This window comes from Hemibagrus wyckioides, linkage group LG08, assembly GCF_019097595.1.
Source record: "Hemibagrus wyckioides isolate EC202008001 linkage group LG08, SWU_Hwy_1.0, whole genome shotgun sequence".
NCBI lineage: Eukaryota > Metazoa > Chordata > Actinopteri > Siluriformes > Bagridae > Hemibagrus > Hemibagrus wyckioides.
This window is the reverse complement of record NC_080717.1, coordinates 15035273-15051569: the sequence shown is the minus strand read 5'-3', so window position 1 is coordinate 15051569 and position 16297 is coordinate 15035273. Positions and strand designations below refer to the sequence as shown.

Sequence of the window (16297 nt, the reverse complement as noted above, 5' to 3'; positions counted from 1 at the left end):
TAAAGATGATGATGTTGAATGGACTGAAGAAATGATGAACGCTTTCTGCTATCCTTTGAGCTTTGTCTCAGCCCTAGGCCCACCTGACTACAACACTCCATTCCTTTTCTATGTCATCGAGGATAGGGGCACGGCCATGAGGGTCCTGGCCAAAAAACATGGCAGAGGTTATCGTCTAGTAGCACATTTATCAAAATCCCTTGATCATATAGTCCAAGGTATGCCCACATGTTTGTGGTCTGTTGCTGCCTCTTGTTCTAAGCTACTGAAAAGGTCGCTCTTTCTCACACTAGGTAATCACCATTCTTAATAACACTCAGATATAACACATGAACTTAGAACACTTAACCATGTTGTTTAGATCTTTTACAACACTCTTTGGTGGGTGGTATTCACATATTTGTATATGATTTGTGCTTTAATCCAATGACAAATTATTGTGACTTACACTGACTTGTGATATGCTTTAGGTGTAGCTCATGATTTTGGTTAAATTTGGCATGCACATGGTTTTAAAGCCACATATGGCAAACCCATTTTGCATGCCACACTAGTTTCAGATCTATTAGAAGCCTCTCTTTTGCCCAAATAACTTGTATTTTCAACATTAAGAGTCATGATCCAGGGGATTCTGATATGGAATGCAGCAACACTTTAGATGATGAAGTATTGAAGTAGGCTGCCAAAGAGTGCACACTTTTGAGTTTTGTACACAACTTGGCCACTGCATTCTCTCTTTTTACTCATACGTACACTACACTACTTTGCACATAAATATCTTGCCATGTTTCATGCAACATTTTTATGTCACTTAACATGTCAAGAGGGGTTATGAGGAGATTAATTAAACTAAAATTTGACAGCAGACAAATGGTTGAAACTGGGTAGACTGCATCACTTAGTCCTCTGTGTAATTCACATGACACCACACCCAAAATCACAGCTGTCTCCTTTTGAGAAAATTATGGGCCAGCCATCTCCAACCCCATGGACTAAACATAATCCTGGTGTTTCCTTTTCAGGTGATGTGGACATAATTGTCAGTGAGTTCACTCAGGATCTGATAGGAAAAACTGAACAGTGTGCATGGTAATGTGTCTCTCTCCCTCTGCCTACAGACAAGCCGACTCACCCATTTTTCCCAGTTGACCTGGTGTTCCCAAATCCCAGAAAGGTGGGGGAAGCAGTCTTGGCCCTCTCACAATGGTTGTAGCAGAGAAAGGAGATCAAGCATCCCTTAAAGGGCCTTGTAAAACTCAATCAAGCATCCCAGGATAAGGGGCCCTCATCTTATCTCACCTTTTCACATACACATATAGAAGACTATGTATTAGCATTAAGGCACATGCCTGACATTGTCTTGAAAGGTAATTTAATGAGAACCATAATTTCAAATGTGCCAAGATGTTGGTTTTGTAGAATTGCTCATGTCATAACTTCACTTTGAGAGCACATGGTCCCGTTAAGAACTGAGAGGACACTGATGCATTTTGAATGTATTGGGAGTCTCTTGTCTTATTACCATGCTCTCACCCCATGACCTTTGTTTCACAATCTCTGACACTTCCTTCCTTTTTGATTTTTCGCTATTAACTGTAAACCTAGGGGACTGCAGTGTAGAGATGCTGTGCCTCAGACTTTATTTTAGCTCTGTGGGAACTTTGTGGGAACATGTGGGAACTTTGCCAGCAATATAACACTTTTCTTTTAAACACATTAAATATGTTTAAATACTGAGTATGTTTCTATTTGTCTGCTGCACGAATTTGTAATCCATCCATTTTTAAATAAATTTTTTATTTGTTGTTGTTGTTTTCTTATGGGGTGCTGTGTTAGTGATATGACAACAATTATCACAGCCTTCCTGCTGATATCTGTCCTCCAGAGAAGCAGCCTCAACAAAGAGATTTCTGCTAAACCGTGTCACATTGAATCCCAGGACTCTCTCAGCACAATCTCTATTGATGCCACTGCTGTTTATTCTGATGTTGCTTCATGGATGAGGATCAATTTTGTCATTGTATTTAGATTTGCCCACTTTTGCCTATGTTTTTGAATTTATGTTTGTTATTCAGCTTCATTCTGCTTATTATCCAACTGACTTATTTATCAGTATTTTCATTGCATTTTCTATGTTATGTACTATATTGCTATACACGTTTCTTCTTTCTTTGTGTGTCTCATTCTGATCTTGTATCTCATTCTGATATTTTTAGTCCACACTGTAATAGAAAAAAAATGTATTACTACATAATTTAATAATAACAATGCAATGACTCGCAGTACCCTACAAATCATGACTCACATGTGACCTGACAGGTTTGAGAGGTAACCTTTCCCTAGCATCTCTTCTGGATTAGGTAAAATTAACATGTAATTTAGTTACACAATAAGAACAGAATAAGACAGAAAGAAGCCTGGAACAACTAGATCATCAACACAATGCAACGGCCTTCTAAAACACAATAACTGCCTTCAATATAAAGCATGCTCACCTTTCTGGATGATAATACCAGAGCTTCACATAACTATAATTTTAGAAGAGCCTTCATTCAATTTTTACTATTCAAATCTTTAACCAGTTCAACTTGGGGAATGGCAGTGGTGCATTTCCACACTAAGAGCTGATCAATCTGCCTTATAATCTATCCATTTATGTATCAATGTCAATAACCAAGAATAAATAATGATGTTTTTATAGAAATATACAGTAGATAATACAGATGATAATATTAATAAAATACAGACAGGTATAAAGCAGCTATAAAGGAAGCCAACATCTTCCATATTTTAAGCATCAGTTAATGTTAAAATTAAATCTGGTATGGTTTATTAAATCTGGAGTATGGATGTTGATTATTTTCCAAGTTGACAAGTCAAGACAAGTCAAGTAAAGAAGGTTTTATTGACATTTCAACCATTTCAACCATTTTGGACAATTCCATGCTCCCAACTTTGTGGGAACAGTTTGGGGATGACCCCTTCCTGTTCCAACATGACTGCACACCAGTGCACAAAGCAAGGTCCATAAAGACATGGATGAGTGAGTGGGTCAGTGCCTGACCTCACAAATGCACTTTGAGAGGAATGGTCAAAAATGACCAAAAGCACACTGAAGGCTTGTGGAAACCCTTCCCAGAAGAGTTGATGCTGTTATAGCTGCAAAGGGCGGGCAAACTCCATATTAAATTCATGTGCATGTAAAGGCAGATGTCCCAAAACTTTTGGCAATATAGTGTATAGCTGGTGTAAAGTCAACAACCTGTCTCTGAACGTGGAGAAAACGAAAGAGATGGTTGTTGACTTCAGGTGAGCGTGAGTGACCATTCTCCACTGAACATCGATGGGTCCAACGTGGAGATCCTCAAGAGCACCAAATTTCTTGGTGTTCACCTGGTGGAGGACCTCACCTGGTCACTCAACACCAGCTCCATCACCAAGAAAGCCCAGCAGCGTCTCTACTTCCTGCGAAGGCTGAGAAAGGCTCATCTTCCACCACCCATCCTGACCACCTTCTACAGAGGGACAATCGAGAGCATTCTGAGCAGCCGCATCACTGCCTGGTTTGGGAATTGCACCGTGTCAGATTGCAAGACCCTGTAGCGGATAGTGAAGACAGCTGAGAAGATCATCGGAGTCTCTCTTCCCTCTATTATGGACATTTACTCCACACGCTGCATCCGCACATTGTGGATGACCCCACACACTCCTCACACACACTCTTCACTCTTCTGCCATCCGGGAAAAAAGGTACAGAAGCATTTGAACCCACACAACCAGACTTTTGAACAGCTTCTTCCCTCAGGCAATCAGGTGTCTCAACAGAGAACTGAACTGAGTTGGACACACACACACACAATTGATCATGTTTTATATGCACACGTCACTTTACGTTGATCTTGTTTACATGCGCATGTCACTTAAAATATTTGTAAATTTTTTATCTGCCATAACTCAAATAACCTCTGCTGCTATTATTTACTGTCCCTAACACTGTTTCTTCACCGTCTAACACACATCAGTGTTCCAATCACTTCCATGGCCACAGGTGTATAAAATCAAGCACCTAGGCTTGCAGACTGTTTTTACAAACATTTGTGAAAGAATGGGTCGCTCTCAGGAGCTCAGTGAATTCCAGCGTGGAACTGTGATAGGATGCCACCTGTGCAATAAAATCCAGTCGTGAAATTTCCTCGCTCCTAAATATTCCACAGTCAACTGTCAGCTGTATTATAAGAACGTGGAAGTGTTTGGGAACGACAGCAACTCAGCCACGAAGTGGTAGGCCACGTAAACTGACGGAGCGGGGTCAGCGGATGCTGAGGCGCATAGTGCGAAGAGGTCGCCAACTTTCTGCAGAGTCAATCGCTACAGACCTCCAAACTTCATGTGGCCTTCAGATTAGCTCAAGAACAGTGCGCAGAGAGCTTCATGGAATGGGTTTCCATGGCCGAGCAGCTGCATCCAAGCCATACATCACCAAGTGCAATGCAAAGCGTCGGATGCAGTGGTGTAAAGCACGCCGCCACTGGACTCTAGAGCAGTGGAGACGCGTTCTCTGGAGTGACGAATCGCGCTTCTCCATCTGGCAATCTGATGGACGAGTCTGGGTTTGGCGGTTGCCAGGAGAACGGTACTTGTCTGACTGCATTGTGCCAAGTGTAAAGTTTGGTGGAGGGGGGATTATGGTGTGGGGTTGTTTTTCAGGAGCTGGGCTTGGCCCCTTAGTTCCAGTGAAAGGAACTCTGAATGCTTCAGCATACCAAGACATTTTGGACAATTCCATGCTCCCAACTTTGTGGGAACAGTTTGGAGCTGGCCCCTTCCTCTTCCAACATGACTGTGCACCAGTGCACAAAGCAAGGTCCATAAAGACATGGATGACAGAGTCTGGTGTGGATGAACTTGACTGGCCTGCACAGAGTCCTGACCTCAACCCGATAGAACACCTTTGGGATGAATTAGAGCGGAGACTGAGAGCCAGACCTTCTCGTCCAACATCCTCATGACCAACATGACCTCACAAATGCGCTTCTGGAAGAATGGTCAAAAATTCCCATAAACACACTCCTAAACCTTGTGGACAGCCTTCCCAGAAGAGTTGAAGGTGTTATAGCTGCAAAGGGTGGACCGACGTCATATTGAACCCTATGGATTAGGAATGGGATGTCACTTAAGTTCATATGCGAGTCAAGGCAGGTGAGCGAATACTTTTGGCAATATAGTGTATGTTGTATGTTTAGTTTTTAAAGAATTGCACCTTAAGTATAGTTTGGCTCTATGTTTGTCCGCGTCACCTGTACTTTGTTTTTGTTCCGTGTAGCACCTCTGGAGGAACGTTGTTTCATTTCACTGTGTACTGCATCAGCTATATATGGTTGAAATGACAATACAGCTTCTTTGACTTTGACTTGACTTGATGAAGTACATAGCAAAATGAAACAACATCCCTCCAGAACCATGGTGCAACATAAAACAACAGTTGGGTTTTCTTCCTTACTGTAACATGATACCGCTGCTGTGTATTTTTGCACAATATTTTTGCACAATACTTTTTTACATCATTTCACTTTGTTATTTTATTTCACTTACATTCCATTACACATGTTCTTTTCTTTCTTTTTCGGTGCTAAGTGTCCTGTGTTCTTTTGTGTTGTCTTTCTTGTATTTATTGTCTTTTGCACTGTCTTGTCTATGCTCTGTTTGCACCCAGCTGCACACTGTGCACTTTACGTGGCTAAGACAAACTTCTGTCCTAGCTCTGTGGTGTTGTTTTGTGTTGAACTTTGTTGTTGTATGTTTATGTAGCACCAGGTCCTGGAGAAACGTTGTTTCATTTCACTATGTACTGCGTCAGCTATATGTGGTTGAAATGACAATAAAGCTTCTTGAATCTTGAATCTTGAATGACAATTTGGTATTTATAAACTGATTTTGTTTTTAAGTAAATGGCCACCAGGAAGCAGTTGGTGGTGGTAGCTCAAGTGGTTAAGGCTCTGAGTCGTTGACCAGTAGCTCAGGGTTCAAGCCCCAACACTGCAAAGCTGCCACCGTTAAGCCCTTGAACAAGGACCCCAACCTGCCCTGGTCCAGGGGCGCTGCATCATGGCTGACCCTGCGCCCTGACTCCAACCCCCAAGGATGGGATATGCGAAGAAATAATTTCATTATGCTGTAATATATATGTGACAAATAAAGACAAATGAAAAAAAAGATGATGCTCAGTTAAAGGCATGGACCTACCGAGCTCCTCAGTGAGGATTTGTCAGAGGGAGTCCAGTAGGCGGCGGTACACTCACCTTCAGAAGAAGAGAAAGCGAAAACAAGCGAAGAAGAAGAAGACGAAGGCGTACAATTTCGTAAGTTGACCAAAGGAGTAAATAAATAAGTATAATTTGTTTCATATCCAGTTTTAAATGGTGGGAATATTTCACGTTTTTGTGGAAGATTATAAACATTGCATTTTATTACTTCTCGAGCAGAGCAGTTAATTTCTTTTAGTGTTAGTTAAGCTAACAGGCTATGTTATGGAGAATCTGATTGAAAACAGCTAGCTAGACAGCCAAATTAGCTAAACTAACGCTTCATGACTGAGTGGAAATTCTGTTTGTTTGTTTATTTATTTGTTTATTTACTAGCTTGCTTATTTAACTTTTATAGCAGTTGTAGCCGCAGTATAGTTATACAGTTTGCCTTCACCAGCATTAGATAAACACATTAAACTGTTTTGTGTATCTATTTGATCTGTCTTGTTTACGTGTCTTTATGTGATACTCTATAATGTTGGGATGTTTTAATTTATTTATTTATTTATGTATTTATTTGACATCTTTTAAGTATGACAGATGGATCAAAAAATTCCTTATGATGACTACCAACTGCCAGTTGTGTTTCTGCCCTCCTATGAAAATCCTCCTACATGGATTCCTCCTCAGGATGTAACTCACCTAGTTTATACACTTATAACTATATACTGAACTGCATCCTTTTCTATATAATTCTCCATTTTTAATGTCCTTTCTGTTTTCCTTAGAGGATAAATCACCCTGATTATAATAATGAGCTTACGCAGTTCCTGCCACGCACCATCATCTTAAAGAAGCCTCCTGGAGCACAGCTGGGCTTCAATATCCGAGGTGGTAAAGCGTCCCAGCTTGGTATCTTTATCTCGAAGGTGAGACATAGCTGCTTATACTGCTTTCGCCAAGCTAAGGTGTTTATTTCATGTCACCTTTGTAATGCGTTTGAACAAATAGACTGGGTAAGGGCTGTTTATTAAAAAAAAAAAAAAGGATATACACTATATTGCCTCCATTCACTGAATTCAGGGGTTGTTTACTTCCAGTGAAAGGAACTCTTGATGCTTCAGCATACCAAGACATTTTGGACAATTTCATGCTCTCAACTTTGTGGGAACAGTTTGGGGATGACCCCTTCCTGTTCCAACATGACTGCACACCAGTGTACAAAGCAAGGTCCATAAAGACATGGATGAGAGAGTTTGGTGTTGAGGAACTTGACTGGCCTAGTCCTGAACTAGTCCTGACCTCAACCTGATGACGTCAACTCCTTTGGGATGAATTAGAGCGGAGACTGCTAGGCAGGCCAACATGCACATGAATGTAATATGGAGTTTATAACAGCTTAAACTCTTCTGGGAAGGCTTTCCACAAGGTTTAGGAGTGTGTTTTTGGGAATCTTTGACCATTCCTCTAGAAGCTCATTTGTGAGGTCCGGCATTGATGCTGGACGAGAAGGCCTGGTTCACAGTCTCCGCTTTAATTCATCCCAAAGATGTTCAGGTCAGGGTTGAGGTCAGGACTCTGTAAAGTTCCACCACACCAAACTCATCCATGTCTTTATGGACCTTGCTTTGTGTGCAGTCATGTTGGAACAGGAAGGGGTCATCCCCAAACTGTTCCCACAAAGTTGGGAGCATGAAATTGTCCAAAATGTCTTGGTATGCTGAAGCATTAAGAGTTCCTTTCACTGGAACTAAGGGGTCAAGCCCAACCCCTGAAAAACAACACCTGAATTCAGTGATATGGAGGGGTGGCAATACAGTGTAGATTTATAATTGTAAATCTTTCTGGGACAATCAACACATTAATTACTCTAGATAGACGCTGGCTCAATTCTTTTACACAATCAAATCATACGTAACAAACAGCTATTTTTATTGTGGATTGAGATTGTAGATAATTATGTGGAAAAAAATTTATTTTATGAACTACAGACATCATGAGATACAAGACATAAGTCTTGTATCTGTAAGCTATGAGGGAAAAAATAAAAATGAATCAATGAAGTAAGGTTTGTGTGGAAGGATTCACAGCTCTGTCCATAATGTGGTTATTGTCAGAAGTCTGTGACTGTCCTTTCATTAAAGCCTTGTATAAATTAGACTGTGTGCATTGTTTAGTAATTTCTCCTTTTGTTTTTTTTTTTATCAGGTGGTGCCGGATTCTGATGCTCACAGGGCAGGACTACAGGAAGGAGATCAGGTGCTATCGGTTAATGAAGTGGACTTTCAGGATATAGAACACTCCAAGGTAAACAATCTGTAATGTGGACTTTTTCGACCACATGTGATTCTTCATTTTACACTACACTTTGGGATCACTTGGAAATTTCCTTGTTTTCCATGAACCACACATGAAATGAGTTTGAATAAGAAACCTAGCAAATGAACTGGACATGTGGTCACTGTCCGAGTTAGAAATAATGATTTTCATTAAAATGATGTATGTGTTCTTCAAACTTTGTTTTCATCAAAAAATGCCACATTTTGCAGCAATTACAGCCTGGCAGGCCTTTTATTATTAAATATGTAAGGAATAATACACAACATGAATTATTTTGATATAACAGCACAGTCTGAGTTGTGTTAGTGGTTGCTGTGTTTCTTTTATGAATGAACAAAATGCTGCACATTTTAAGTTTATAGTTTTGTACACATTTAACATTAGTTCCAGTTCTTCATGATAAAGCCTTTCACTCACTCACTCACTCTGATTACACTCTCTTTCACTCACTCACTCATACACAAAGGACAGTCTGTCATTTTACAGAGAAAACAGAAAGCGTACCCATGAGAGAAAGAGAGCTTAAGACTGAAAACTCATTCCTTAAATGTTAAATAAACATTCTCCATCGAAACCTTTCATCACATCAACATTAATAAGAATTATTACGTTAAGCAATAACTTGTTTTTCAATTATTTATTGTTAGTCTTAGATTATATGGAGCTTCCACCATGCTAGGCCCTGACTATGAGGCTTTAATGTCGAAGCTATAATGTATTAGATTGAGCGTATGAATATTAACTGTCTATGGTGTTGCACAAAAATAAATTGCACACCTACAAGTCATATTTGACTATTTAACTGTGCTGTGGTATAAATAAGGAATAAAACACACGGCATGTGCATGCTGTTATGTGAAATAATCAGACTTTATTATTGCCATGTATACATTACAGCACAGTGGAATTCTTTTCTTTGTATATCCCTGCTGAGGAAGTTGGGGTCAGAGCACAGGGGCAGTTATGATGCCGTGCCCCTGGAGCAGGGAGGGTTAAGGGCCTTGCTCAGTTGCCCAACAGTGGAGCTTGGGGGTGCTGGGGCTTGAACTCTGAGCCTCCGATCAACAGTCCAGAGCCTTAACTGCTTGAGATACCATTACCCTTCTTATGCAAACTGGAGTAATGATTTCCACCCTGATGTTGATTCTTTCCCTATAACCACATATCCAGTCAAGTCAAGTGACGAATGCTGTTTTAGAAAATTTATCAAAGCCTACTGACCAGTGTGTTTTTGTACTATTTAGTCCTCTACACTATTTAAAAAAACTCCCCTTTTGCACTAGTGGTGTGTGAGTGTGTGTTAAGGGAGTGGCTGTATTTGGTGGATTTTCTTAATGATTCACATAGTTTAGGTAAGTTTTGCATACAATATATAATTATTATTTTATGATTTAGGCTGTGGAGATTCTGAAGACAGCCAGAGAAATTGTGATGAGAGTGCGCTATTTCCCTTACAGTAAGTTCTCTTATTATTATTGCGTTATTATTCAGCTGATACTGTTCTCTTAATGTGAAAGATATGGATTAAACTACTGGTTTAATATTGTTCCACTTTATCAGTGTGCTTGATTCTGCTTTTTAGATTACCAGAGACAGAAGGAGAGGACAGTACACTAGGTGGCAGAGACGTGCCGAAGATTGACGTTTTGCAGTGTGGCTTTCTGAGGCACTGGATTTCTGAGGAGTTGATGAATATGCAATGCACCATCAGCATCCCAGCTGTTATCTTTTACTCACGCTGCATTCATCATTCATGTGCTACTAGAGGTATGAAGATATTAGCGTATATACCTGGGAAATTCAGAGAATTTAATGAACTTTTATTTTGCCAACCCAGCTTTGAGATTCTTCACATAGACACTACCTCACATATACTTGTAGTGCAAATATATTGCTTCTGTTACTTTCCCATGCAAGTAAGAAACAGTATTTGATACAGGAAAGAACAACACCATAAAGATGCACTGGATGCGATTATTGCACTGTCGGAAACAGTTAACAAAAACTGATCTACATGGTCAAATGTTTGTGGACAACTGCCCATAACACCCTTATGTAAGTCTTCCCTAAACTTTTGCCACAAAGTTTGAGGTGCATAATTGTATCAGATGACTTTGTAGGTTGTGGTATTATTAAAGAAATTCTCTTTAATGGATCTAAGGGACCTAGTCCAAACCTGTTCCAGCATGACAATGCCCCTGTGCATAATTTGGAGTCCATAAAGACATTGTTTGCCAAGGTGGGAGTGGAAGTACTGGAGTGGCCTGCACAGCATCCTCAGCTCAGCCCCACTGAACACTGTTGGGATGAACTTCAAAGCAGACACTTATAGTGTCCAACCTCATTAATGCTCTGGTGCCTGAATGATGGCTAACACAAATCACTACAGCCATGCTCGCTCTAAAACACAGGAGAAAACCTTCAAAGTAGCCAACAGAAAATCAACTCTATATTACTGCCCATGGTGATTTAGTGGGATGTTCAGAAAATGCATAAGGGTGCAGTGGTCAGTGGTTCACATACGATCAGCCTTGTGGTTTAATTGCATTATGGAGTCCACTTGGAAAGTATTGGAGCAGCAAGGCCAGTTCTTTTGTTTTGTTTTGCTTTGTTTGTTATACACTGAAAACATTTAGATTTGAGTTCAAAATATAAATGAGACAGTAGATCTGCATTTCACTTCCTGAGAATTACTTCTAGATATGTTAAACAATTTAGAACATAGCGCCTTTGGTGGTAGATCACCCAGTCTGTGGGTGAGCATGTTTTAGTGGGTTTCTCCTTTTAACAAAGTGAAATGCTGCTCAGTTGGGTTAAAGTCTGGCGACTGACCTGGCCAGTGTAAAACCTTTCATTTACTTTCCTTGATGAAGTCCTTTGTTGTGTTGGAAGTGCGTTTTGGGTCACTGTCCTGCTACATAATGATGAAGGTCCTCCCAGTTAGATTGGATTCTAAGACAGAATGTTTCACAGCTCTCAACAACTGTCTGTCAAACAAATGCAGTCTTCACAGGCTAAACCCAGGCCTCAAACCAAGAGTTGTCATTTAGAGCTTTTAATTGTTGAAACATGTTAAACAAGCAATTGTTTAAAATTTGACAGGACACAGATGGACATCAAGAAACACCTGTTGGTCACATCTTCTGGTATTTTTATTCACTGGATCAACAATTTTAAAAATCAGTGGCTTCCAACCAAAGGTGCATGTTCTAAGCTGTTAAATATATCTAGATGTAAATATCAGCAAATAAAAAATGAAATTCTCGTATTCATTTTTTTTTTTTTACCCCCCCAATCTCAAACCCAAATGGGTTTGCCGTTCCAATACTTTCAGAGGAGATGGTGTTTTTTTAAACTAGGCACAGATTTGTCAGACTCCAGTCTGGGAGCCCCACAGCCTTTTAGAGTTTAGCAGTGTCTTTAGCTATTAATCAGCTAATCACCAAGGCCATCATAGGCTGAATTTATGTTTGGAGATGGTGTTTAAGCTTGCTTAGGACCATGGCACTGTTGGATAGCTTTTCTCTACACACCAAGCGTAAAGAAAGATAACTTTCTCTGTATTGCTTTGAGCTCACGGTTTTTGCTTTCTTTTGACCACTACTCATACTAGGGCATTATTGCACTACCTACTGACATGGAGGGGTATTTGCATTACTCTGCCAGTCACTACATTGCACAGGCTCTCAACAAATTAATTCCAATAACTAAATAATCATTTTTTGGACCAATCAAGTGTAATTGGATAATTGCCCATGGCACACCTGACGATCTCTCATGACACACTTGTCTGTCAAGTAATATAAAGCTCCTTTATGTGTAAAAACCATGTCATGTCCACAAGACATTTGGCAAACGTTCAACGTCTTTATGTGCAGGTGAGTATCATATAATAGGAAATTTCCATGACCCAGTTAGTTTATTTCAGTATTCTATAGCAGTACCACAGCAAGTTAGCCTACATTCCTCTGTAATGTGTTAGCAGCATTACTGCACTCATGTTCAGTAATAACTTTGTAAATCAAAGACTACTGTTCTACATGAGTAAAATTATGTTTACTATCATGCATGTACTTTTTGAGAATTGTATAAAGTTAACATGCTTAAACATCGTAACATTAGGATACTTTATACATCGAAGTAACCTAAATCAGACAGACAGTTGGTGCCTTTTGTTTGTTTGCTGTTTGTTTTTACCAGGGGCAGGTACTGCTGAAAATTCACACCTTCGTTCATTGGTCTGTAATATAGTAATTAAAAAGTTAACAAAGGTATCATAAAATTCACCCAACAACAGAGAACACTGAGTTGGCCATCAGTAAATTAGTCTAATATAGACTAATATATATAAGTCTATGTACATCCTGCTGAAACCAAATGTTTACTTACACCTAGGCTAAAGACATTTAAGCTTAGTTTTCACAACTCTACACATTTACACATATTGTTATGGATTTCCTGTGTTAAGTAACATTTTTATCTTCTATGTTTTTGTAAATAGGTTGTTTCAAAATAATAGCGAAGAGACAGATTTGTTTTCATTTTTATTTTCTGTATCGGATTTTCAGTGGGTCAGAAAGATTATTTTGTTAGTAATTTATTTGTCTTTTAAAATGCTTAACCTATATTGAATGCCTAAACTAGCCTTTCACAAGCTTCTCACAATGATTTATCAGGTTTGTGGCCTTCCTTTGCTCAGACATGATTTTTCAGTTCAGTCCACAAATTGGTATTCAGGTCAAGGTTTGTGATTGCAACTCTTAATACTTTAACTTTGTTGTCTTTAAGCTGCATCATATTTTGGGTTTAATGGTACTGACCAGGTTTTACCTTTCTGGCTGATTGCTTTAGTATTGCTAGAAAATTCTTCATTGTCATTATGCCATCTATCCGCAAAGCTTTCTCATAACATGATGCTGCCACTCCCATGCTTCACAGCTGAGTTTCTGTCAGGTTTTCTTCAAATTTTATAGGATAAACCTTCTTCCTCCATACACTACACTGATCATTATAGGTTTATTATTTGTTATTATTATTTATTTGTTCATCTGACCAGAGAGCACTGGTGATCCCCAACTTTAGTCTGGCTTTTTATGCCACTCTTGTAGTATGGTCTGCTTCTTTGTGCAGCAGCCTTTCAGGCCATAGTGGATGAAGGAATCTCTTGATGGTGGATTTTCATAGTTACCATGGTACCTGATGCTACTGACTCCTTCATCAGTTCCTTTCTTGTTGTTTTGAGGGTTCATTTGAACCTTTTAGAACGAAGTTGGTTCATTCCTGGCATTTGGAGGGTTTTGTGCCTCCTTCCTGAACGATATAATGTCTGTGTGATTTATAGTTGTATACAGGTGTTTGTACTGATGCTTGTGGTACCTTCAGTTTTGTGGAAATTGCTCCTAAGGTGAAACCAGACTTTCTCAGGCAACAAGGCACCGTCTCTTAAGGTAGGTTGTAAAATATAGCCACAGGTTCACTCCCAACTATCTCCTAATTATTTAATTCAATTCAGTTTATTTGTATAGTGCTTTTAACAATGGACATTGCCCAAAGCAGCTTTACAGAAGTATAGAAACAGGGGGAAAATAATTATAAAATTTAAAAAGTTACTATTTATCCCTAATGAGCAAGCCTGAGGTGATGGTGGCAGGGGAAAAACTCCCTGAGATGATATGAGGAAGAAACCTTGAGAGGAACCAGACTCATAAGGGAACCCATCATCATTTGGATGAAAGTTATGCCACTGGCTAATCAGTAGCTTCTAGAAGACATTAGCTACAAATTTCAATCTGTTTAAAGGGACGGTCAATTCAGTGTAACATTTGACCCACTGGAATTCTGATACAATGAATTAAAGCTGAAATAACTTTATTAACAAATTGTCTCTGATGTGAGAAAAAGGGGTTGAATCTTTTTTTATTGCAGTCACACTGTGCTAGATCACACCAATCACACCTCTTGAACCAGTTACTGGTTTTCTCACCTACTTTAAAGAACCATACCCAAGTGGAGAATGCACAAGGGTTCAGTTAAAATTGACTAAACACGGCATATGTGAAATGCAATCTGTCAGTCTTCATTGCTGCTTAATCTTTCTGAAGCAGCAAGTATAATTCTATGCCTCAGCATAAAAGTGAAGGGCAACATTGTTTGTGGATTACGTGTCCAAGGGACTGTACATAAATAGAGAAGAGTTGGGACTAAATACAGACCTGCGGAACAGCATACTATTCTTTCGTAAGCTCTAAAGGATCTCCATTGCTCCTAGCAGACTTGTAAGAACTTGCCTATTAACTGAGAGTATTTTGCATCCCCATCATAATATTGTAGTCACTAGTGTCAAATGCTGCACGACGGCACCAAAACAAACACATTTCCACAATCTGAGGCAACAGCAGATCTCTCTGACTATTTTTGCCAGTTTTATAATGAGATGCAATGAATATTTAGGCTGTTTTGTTGTGAGGTCGTGATTTGTACATGGTGAGGATTTAATACCAAAGTTTACACAATTCAAAACAAAGGGTGATTAATATCTAGCTTCATGACTGTAAAATATATTGTGGCTATAATGTGATTATTAGATATACATGCATTTGGTTATTAGTTTATATTTAATGACAACAGTGGGACTCCAGGAGTCAGGTAATAATCAGATTTCATGTTGTAGTGTTGCTACAACAAAAGCTATTCATTTACTTTCCAGTAGTGATAAGGCTAAGCGTTTATAGTCGCTGTGTTGTAGTTTTCTGTCCCCTCTCACTCTTCATATGGCTGCTTCGGCCCTCTGGGACCAGAGTTTGACACTTCTGACCTAGCTGATGGATGTTATGGATCTAATGTATGTATGTGTATGTGTGTATATGTGTATATATATATATATATAAAATACACACACATATATGATCATGTTTCAGACTGTAACTGATCTGTATTATCTCTCTTATTTTCTCTCATCATAAATTTTCAACTTAATATCCTGCTGATTGAAATGATGCTACTGAAAGATAAAACCTACATAACTATCTTTACTAATTAAGGACAATTATCACCAGCACATATATAGAATTGATATCTACTGTGAAGAGAAATTCATTCATAAATTGTGGTCAAATCCAGAATGCTTGGACTTTGATGCACTTTACATTGGATGGTAACTCTTCTTGATGTGTAAACATTTTTGTACCTGGCATTAACTGACATTCTCGTATCTACACTTTTCAGTAAATCGTTTGTGCTCTTCAGTATAGAATCTTCTGTGAAATAGCATTATGGGGAGTGTGCTCAACACTTCAGTGTTTCATAGATTATGTATGTTTGCAGAATTTGTTGTGACATAAATAAAGACTTACTAAATCTTAAATGGTGAAATGATTTTATTTTAAATATCTTACAATAATCCTTAAAATGAGAACATTGTTAAAACAATTTTTTTTTTAAAAAACAGCAATGAGGAAAAGTATTCTATGACGTCTTTTTAGTAATATATCCTCCACATCCATCCCTGCTCTGTGTACAGATCATCTGTCAGGTAGGTTAAGACCTGTTTCAGTAAGAAAACAACAGTATCTAGGGACATCACAGTGTTGGCATAAGCATGAGAATATATTGTTCTGGTCATCAATCTCTTACATATCTGTAAACCAGTGTTGTCGGTTTTACCCTCACCTCATGCCGTGCACATGTTTATACGTTAACACATGCAAAAATCA

General features: G+C 39.0%; 1 protein-coding gene across 2 annotated transcripts; it reads left to right on the top strand.

Moving 5' to 3' along the window:
- The first annotated feature begins 6294 nt into the window (after nt 1-6294).
- On the top strand, nt 6295-15948 carry pdzd11 (PDZ domain containing 11). Of its 2 annotated transcripts, none has more exons than XM_058396824.1 (6): nt 6295-6359; nt 6838-6938; nt 7034-7174; nt 8454-8552; nt 9981-10041; nt 10168-15948. In XM_058396824.1, exons 2-6 carry the CDS (start codon nt 6846-6848, stop codon nt 10200-10202), a joined length of 429 nt encoding a protein of 142 aa, XP_058252807.1. In that variant the 5' UTR covers nt 6295-6359; nt 6838-6845; the 3' UTR covers nt 10203-15948. The 2 variants fall into 2 exon arrangements, with proteins under 2 accessions (XP_058252807.1, XP_058252808.1); XM_058396825.1 differs by lacking the exon at nt 6295-6359 and adding an exon at nt 6381-6419.
- The last annotated feature ends 349 nt before the right edge of the window (nt 15949-16297 follow it).